Genomic DNA, 7,985 nt, shown 5'->3' with positions numbered 1-7,985 from the left:
TACATGCTAGAACCTCACATGGGTGTCCATGGGCTTCAATGTCTTTTAAACGAAGGCCGAACATACACATTAGATGGCTGCCTGTAAACCTGTTGTTTAGTTGACAACTACAAGTTTCCCCATCTGTGGTTATAGGGGAACAAGCTGCTGCTAAAACATCTTTAACCCCTTAAGGACCAAGCCCATTTTGACCTTAGGGACCAGGCCAATTTTGATTTAGCATTTTCGTTTTTTCCTCCTCACCTTCAAAAAATTGTAACTCTTTTATATTTTCAGCCACAGACTAGTATGAGGGCTTGTTTTTTGCGCGACCAGTTGTCCTTTGTAATTACATCACTCATTTTACCATAAAATGTATGGCGCAACCAAATACTATTTCTGAGGGGAAATTAAAAAGAAAACCGCAATTTTGCAAATTTTAGGTTTCGTTTTCACGCCGTACAATTTACGGTACAAATATGTTATTTATTCTGTGGTTCAACACGATTAAAATGATACCCATGATTACAAACTTTTCCATTATTGTTGCGCTTAAAAAAAATGGCAAACATTTTAACCAAATTAGTTAGTAAAAATCCCTCATTTTTCCGTATAAGCGGCAGTATGAGGGCTCATTTTTTGTGCCGTGATCTGTTCTTTTTGATACCACATTTGTGTATATAAAACTTATATAAATTTTTAAAAAATAAAATGTGACAAAACAGCTGAAATTTTTTACTTTCTTTTTTCCGTTCACGCCGTTCACAGTACAGGACCATTAACATTATGTTTTAATAGCTCGGACATTTACGCACGCAGCAATACCAAATATGTTTATTAATAAAAATGTTTCTTTTTTTTTTTTTTTTTTTTTTTTTTTACACTTTTTGGGGGTAAAATAGGAAAAAGGGAAATTGTACATTTTTATTGGGGAGGGTATTTTTCATATTTTTTGTACTTTTTTTTTTTTTTATAAAAACTTTTAAAACCCGCAGCCAGGACCTGCCACACACGACCCGATCATTGCTCCAATGCTCGTGGTCATGTACAGGACGTAAATGTACGGCCTGGTGAGTTAAGTACCGCCGCACCAGGACGTACATTTACGTCTGTGATCATTAAGGGGTTAAAGGGGACTAATCCTTAGAATAAATGGAGGACAAAGGATTGAAATGTTGAAAGTGATCATTCTTTGTCCTTTTTTCCCCCCAACATTTGCTGGAGACTGATGGCCATTGTATCTAAACAACCAAAGTTTGCCACCAACTTTAATCTTAGGTGTATGGCCATTCAAAAGACCATTTAGATAAGTTTTACATACAATTTTAGACATTTTAGCAATAGTCTCTGATAGATTAAAATCTCCACTTGGCTATCACTTTTTGGCACATGAAGGTATCTAACATAAGAAAATCAGAAACCAATGACAGTATTATTTATGTATTTACTTGCAATGTTTGCCTTTGTATTATTAGTTTATAGTCTCCTTATAGTAAAGTGGTAAAGTTAATTTCAACAGTCCATTCAAAAGTTCATCAGCTCATTCAGTTGCGCTGCGCTTCCAGGTTTTGGGGACAGAACATGCTGAGCCAATCAGTGCCTGAGGTGGGACATTGTGGCGGCCACTGATTGGAGTTGGCACATCCACGCAAATCTGTGAATTGCTGTGCAGCAGGACAGGGCTCTTGGAAAATGCTGGTGGCAGGATAGCGAGAAAGGTAAGTATACTTTTTCTTTTTACAACCTGTTTGAATGCCGTTGTACAATAAATATCTGCTCTTTTAGGGTAGGTTCACAAGGCGTTTTTGTCTCGGTTTCACCGTTTCTGTTACAGTAAATTTAACTTAGTTGTATGCAATAATGTATTCACCTACACTATTTGTCTATGTATACATTACAATCTATCTTTTTAGTGTGTAAGTCAATGGAAATGTATTTTGCTGTATGGCGTTAGTTTTTACTATTCATTAACATATATATTGTTACCTTTTTTAAATGTATAAGTTTAACAAAAGACAAAAACGCAGTGTGAATCCACCCTTATGAAAGACTATGTAGTAGGATCCCCGAAATACCAGTATTATCGTTTTCAATCTAAACTTTTCCACATTTCATGTTCTATTTTTTCAGCATAGATGTGAAATGTGTGCGGACAATTCTAAATATGTTTAAAGGGGTACTCCATCCCTAGACATCTTATCCCCTATCCAAAGGATAGGGGATAAGATGTCTGATCGCTGGAGGGTCTGGCTCCCGACCACGGGAACGGAAGATCGTGACATCACGACTCCGCCCCACCTCCTCAATGCAAGTCTATGGGAGGGGGCGTGACGCCCCTCCCATAGACTTGCATTGAGGGGGTGGGGCGTGATGTCACACTGGGCGGAGTCGTGATGTCACGATCTTCCGTTCCCGTGGTCGGGAGCCAGACCCTCCAGCGCTTCCGGAGCAGTAACAGGTGGGCAGGACTCCAGCGGCGGGACCCGATCAGACATCTTATCCCCCCCTATCCTTTGGATAGGGGATAAGATGTCTAGGGGTGGAGTACTACTTTAAGGTTTGTGAATAAAATTTAAAGGGCTACTCCACGTCTAAAGCTGCGGGAAAAGTTAGTGAAATGCAAAGCAGAAATGTGATAATATGCCCTTGATTTCTGCCACGCATTTCACACCATGTGATCAAATTCTAACTGTGCAGGGACAAATAATATTTAGTACTGTTTCAATTAGAATGTAATGGTGTTCTAAAGTGGTAATACACCGCTACATTAGCTAGCCCAGAGATGGCTCTGTTTCAGAATTTTAGACAAAAACTAAAAGGCTCAGAATATCAGAGGACATGAACAGTTGCTGACTTTACTGGAGTGATTGGGAAACACTGCTTCTCTGTCACAGTACAGATAGCCAGTTGTCCAAATGCCTGATATACAACGGAACCACCATAAAGGGTTTGTTCACACACACATGACCAGCCACAGATTTCACACTGAGAATTTTATGCTGCAAATTTTATGCAGTGTAACACAGCATACAATGTGCTGCATTAAATCTGCAGCATATTATGTATATGTGAATTTACTCACTTGTGAAAGTGACTAGGAAGCAGAAGCCCATCACTTTACTTAAAACAGCACACCCCTTCACATTAAGTTAAAGTGCCATCATGGGCGACAGAAGGCCCCATACAAATTAAATGGTCTGCCAATCCCATTGAAACTGGCAGATCCAGCCAAAATCTAATGTTTATGCCCAACTTTGGGCTAGATTCACTTATACAAAAATAGGAAAAAAGAAAAAAAAAACAGCTCACCACCCTGTAGATATCTTTAGAGAAGAACCTTCAAATGTCCCATTGGAGGCACGGAAATGAACCAAGCCGCATGCTTGGTCTGAATAGATCCAAAGAAAAAAAAAAAAGAGTTGCAAATTCCAGCTCCCAAAAAAATTGTAAAATTTTAAATCCAAAAATGTATTTCACATAATTAAAAATAAAATATTGAAAGCCACTAAGGTGAATTATAAAAGCATAGCAGAAACTCTGAAGCGTTTCGAACCATATGGTTCATAGTCATGACACTCATGACTAAGAACCATATGGTTCGAAACGCGTCTGCATTTCTGCTATGCTTTTATAATTCACCTTAATGGTTTTCAATATTTTCATTTTAATTATGTGAAATAAAATTTGGGATTTTAAATTTTTCAATTTTTTTGGGAGCTAGAATTTGCAACTCTTTCTTTAGATTCACTTATGCAGTTTAAAAAAAATACAGCTTATTTTTAAGCTAAAGCCAGTAACAGATCCAAAAGGATAATGGAAAGAATTAAAAATTCCACTTCTGGCGTTTAGGTTAAAAAAATGCATTAAAACTATATGTATGCATCCAGCCATGTTCACGTGGCAGAAAATGTGCAGAATATCCGCACATTTACTTGATGCTGCAGCACTAGGACCATTAGGAAATTCCGAGCAGAAACAGTGAAAAGGTTCAATGTTTCTGCGGACACCAGAATTGGGATTTCTGCCGCAGAAATTCCGCCATGTGCAAAGTGCAGCAAAATCCCATTGAAATCAATGGTACTTTGCTGCAGCTGAATTTTCGAGCAGAATATTCCCGTGGAGTTTCACTCAGAAATTCTGCTGTGTGAACATAGCCTAAGAGGTAGTTAAACCACATGTGAACAAGCCATTGTGGACATTCAGGTCTTAGTATTGGCTTGTGTTGTGGTAGGACCTGAAGTCCCAGGTTTGATGAAAATGTATAGGTTTTACTCACAGTGTTGCATTTCCATTTGCTTATTTTAATTCAACCCCCATCTGCCGTATAAACTTATAAAAAAATAAAAAAAAATAAAAGGAAAGCAACAAAATACTTTTTGTGGTTCTTAACAAAAATATTTTTTTGTAATTTTTAATTTCAAAATTAATAAAAATCAACATATTTCATAACAAATCCATATGTATTCTGGATAGAGGGAATACTGGTTTGTACTGAAACCCAAGAAAGTATGTAAGGTTTACAAGTGACACGTCCCTCTCTGTGTACAACACACACAAAAAAATTGACAGCTGTCGAATCTGTACCATGAAAACACCTGTATATCAAGAAATTGTCTCCAGCCAACTGGTGGCATCTAGAGGCGTGCTGGACTGTCTGTCATCTAACAAAATGTACTATACAAACACAAACAAAAACCTAAAATGGAAAAAAAAAATGGTGTAATTCAGACGAGCAGAGTATTAAAAGTATTAGAGAAAAAAAACAAAAAACAACCCCCTTCAATAATCCAGTTGTGTCATATCGACAAACTACAGCAGCAGCACAGTGATCTGTGTAAAGGTGTTCATGTACCATCAGACGCACACACGTATAATAAGATGATCTCTAAAGTTCTTTGGTTGGCTTATATGAAAACTAGTACAAATTCCATGGTTTAGAAGGGCAACATATAAAAAAATAATAGAAATACTGCAGTCTAAATATCTCCATTTCTCACAAGGCACAGTCAAGTCAATGAAAATGTTTGAGAAACGAAGGAGAAGGGTCTTTTATTCCATGGAATTTTCTCTATACTTCTCCAATTTTATCCCTAGATTTTAAATAGAAATATATAATTTACAAAAAAAAAGTTCTATTTACAGTCTTAATTACAACTCCAGAGAGATGTGCCTGAAGGTAATGTATGGAGATCTACATACACAGCATGAAGTGACAAGAAACTGGGAGGAAAGTCTGGAGAATGTAGAGTCCCAAGTTGGGTCCAGGCCTGTTGGTAACAGCGAAGTCCTCACACAGTTGTCTCTCCGTGTTTGCTGTTGGTAAGCCTGGTGTAAAACTTTCTCCATGAATGAAGAGTTTTGCCCGACCAGATCCAGAACCCAGAAGTAATGCCAACAATGAGTGTCATGAGATACTTTATCATATAGACAGTGAAGTCAGGAGTCATGCGTGGGGTATACTGTAGTGGGCATGGAATGGCTAGGCTTTTGCAGTTCTGGCTCACCCAACTACGCTCCCAATGCTCCCTAAAGGCCTGCTCATAGAAGTAGCATGCAATAACAATGGTGGCAGGTACGGTGTAAAGAACACTGAAGACCCCAATCCGTACCATCAGCCGCTCCAGCTTCTCGGTTTTGGTTCCATCGTGTTTCATGATGGTCCTGATTCTGAAGAGAGATACAAAACCAGCAAGGAGAAATGAGGTTCCGATAAAGAGGTAGACAAAGAGGGGTGCCAGCACAAATCCCCTCAGCGGGTCAATGCTATTTAGTCCGACAAAGCAAACTCCACTCAAAAGGTCTCCATCAATCTGCCCCATGGCTAGAATAGTTATGGTCTTTACAGCAGGTACTGCCCATGCTGCCAAATGGAAGTACTGAGAATTGGCTTCTATTGCCTCATGTCCCCACTTCATGCCAGCAGCCAGGAACCATGTTAAAGAAAGGATGACCCACCAGATGGAGCTAGCCATGCTGAAAAAGTAAAGCATCATGAAGAGAATTGTGCACCCTTCCTTCTTGGTACCTTGTACAACAGTTTTATAGCCATCCTCAGAGAAGCCCTCATTGCAGACAACCTTATCACCAAGCACGAAGCCAGCAATATAAGCCACAGACACCATGGTATAGCATCCAGATAAGAATATTATAGGTCTTTCAGGGTATCGAAACCTTTGCATGTCTACTAAGTAAGTGGTCACTGTGAAGAACGTTGATGCACAACAAAGTACTGACCAAATTAGAATCCATACTCTGGCAAAGCGGATTTCTTCTTGACTGAAGAACATGAAGCCATCACTCTTAGAAGGTTCACATGGAGCAGCACAGTCCTTCTCTCCTAAAAATCGGTAGTTGAGATAGGATGGTACCTTCAACACCCGAGGGCAATGGAAGGGATGGTCAGGTGTGGCATAGATGGCAGGTCCAATGGTCCCATGTAATGGTGGGCTAGTGGTCAACAATGGTGGACCTCCATCTTCTGAGTGGTTCTGTCCAACGCAGATCTGCTCTGCACCATGGCGGGGAAAGTTTTCACACCTTAACCTCTCTGGCCATTGGAAGCCAAACTTGTTCATGAGGGCTTCACAACCCTGTCTGGCACGTTCACAAATGGAGCGGCAGGGGGGGATGGCCTGCTCCAACACGGTGCAGACTGGGGCGTACATGGAGCACAGGAAAAAGCGCAGTTCTGAAGAACACTGGACCTTTACCAATGGGTAAAACTGATGAACCTCCAGACCTGCATCTTCTTGGTTGGTGTGCCCCAAAAGGTTAGGCATGATTGTCTGATTGTAAGCTATGTCTGTACACAGAGGAATGGAGATAGGCTGGCAGAAGCCATGCTCTGGCACGGAGATGCCCTTTTCACCATGGAGTTGTGCATTGGCCAGTAAAGTCAAGGCAAGAAGAGTGTAGAGGACTTGGTGGAGGGTGGCTGGAGGCTCCCCCGGCATGGCTGCAGGGTAGGAGGGTCACCTATTCCGTGGTGGTCAGTGCAGGGTCCTGGGTCACACGTGTCTCGTGGAGTTCTCGTTGGGACAATCAGATCTGCAGCGATGAGTTGTATTTGTGCTCTCCAGCCTCCCCCTCCTCTCTGGTGTCTCCTCTGCTGCCGATCACTTGGCGGCTTATTTCCCCCGTTGTGCAGGCGATGTCCTCGGCTTCTCTCCAGGTGCCTGCGATCCGATCGTCCCGGTCCCGGCAGCTCTGCGCTCTCTCCTCTGGTTCTGATTCGGATCACTTTCCCTTTGTGCTCCGCTTCCCCAGTCACTTCTGAACAATCCGTTTCAAGGCGCCCTCTGTCCCGGGACCGGATCCTTCTCTCCAAAGCCAAAACTCAAGGGCCGCCTTGAAACCGCCCCTCTTCCCCCCTCCCCAGGTCCCAAAACCCTTTCCAAAAAAATCTAACTTCACCAATCAAATGGCAGCACTTACTCTAGAGAGGGGGGGGGAGACAACGCACCCCTTCTGGATAATCAGGAGCATGTCTATATAGGATCAGGGAACTTAGTCTCCAACCCTACCCCCATCCCATAAAGTGCTAGTCACTGAGGATCCGATTTCTCGTCCTGCACAATGAGCGGCCCCCATCACATAAAACACATTCAATCAAAGGCGATCTCACTTAAATCCACATTATAGGGCGTGCAGCACCCTGCCTGCTCCTCAGTCCTCATGGGATGATTGCAATTCATTCCCTGATCCCTAATCTCATCCCATTTCACACTCCGCTCATGAACAACTCTCCCTGGCTCTGGTTATGTCCACAGCTCAGAGGGTGGCAGCTGGCATGATACTGGGCAGCTCTGCACTCATGTCTAGTTATTATGGGGTCCTAATACATGATAAGGATATTTGTGGGTCATTTATTCATTTAAAGGGGTACTCCGGCCCTGAAATATCTCATCCCCTATCCCAGTGGTCTCCAACCTGCGGACCTCCAGATGTTGCAAAACTACAACTCCCAGCATGCCCGGACAGCCGTTGGCTGTCCGGGCATGCTGGGA

The 7,985-nt window shown here is 41.9% G+C and overlaps 1 protein-coding gene across 1 annotated transcript; it reads right to left on the bottom strand.

Annotated features, from left to right (window-relative positions):
* Nucleotides 1–4,337: 4,337 nt before the first annotated feature.
* FZD2 (frizzled class receptor 2) lies at nucleotides 4,338–7,314 on the bottom strand. Its single transcript, XM_056547541.1, has one exon. The coding sequence runs from the start codon at nucleotides 6,930–6,932 to the stop codon at nucleotides 5,268–5,270; it is 1,665 nt and encodes a 554-aa protein (XP_056403516.1). The 5' UTR covers nucleotides 6,933–7,314; the 3' UTR covers nucleotides 4,338–5,267.
* Between the last annotated feature and the right edge of the window lie 671 nt (nucleotides 7,315–7,985).

The sequence above is a fragment of the Hyla sarda genome, chromosome 12 (assembly GCF_029499605.1).
Source record: "Hyla sarda isolate aHylSar1 chromosome 12, aHylSar1.hap1, whole genome shotgun sequence".
Taxonomy (NCBI): domain Eukaryota; kingdom Metazoa; phylum Chordata; class Amphibia; order Anura; family Hylidae; genus Hyla; species Hyla sarda.
This window is presented reverse-complemented; position numbering and strand designations above follow the sequence as displayed.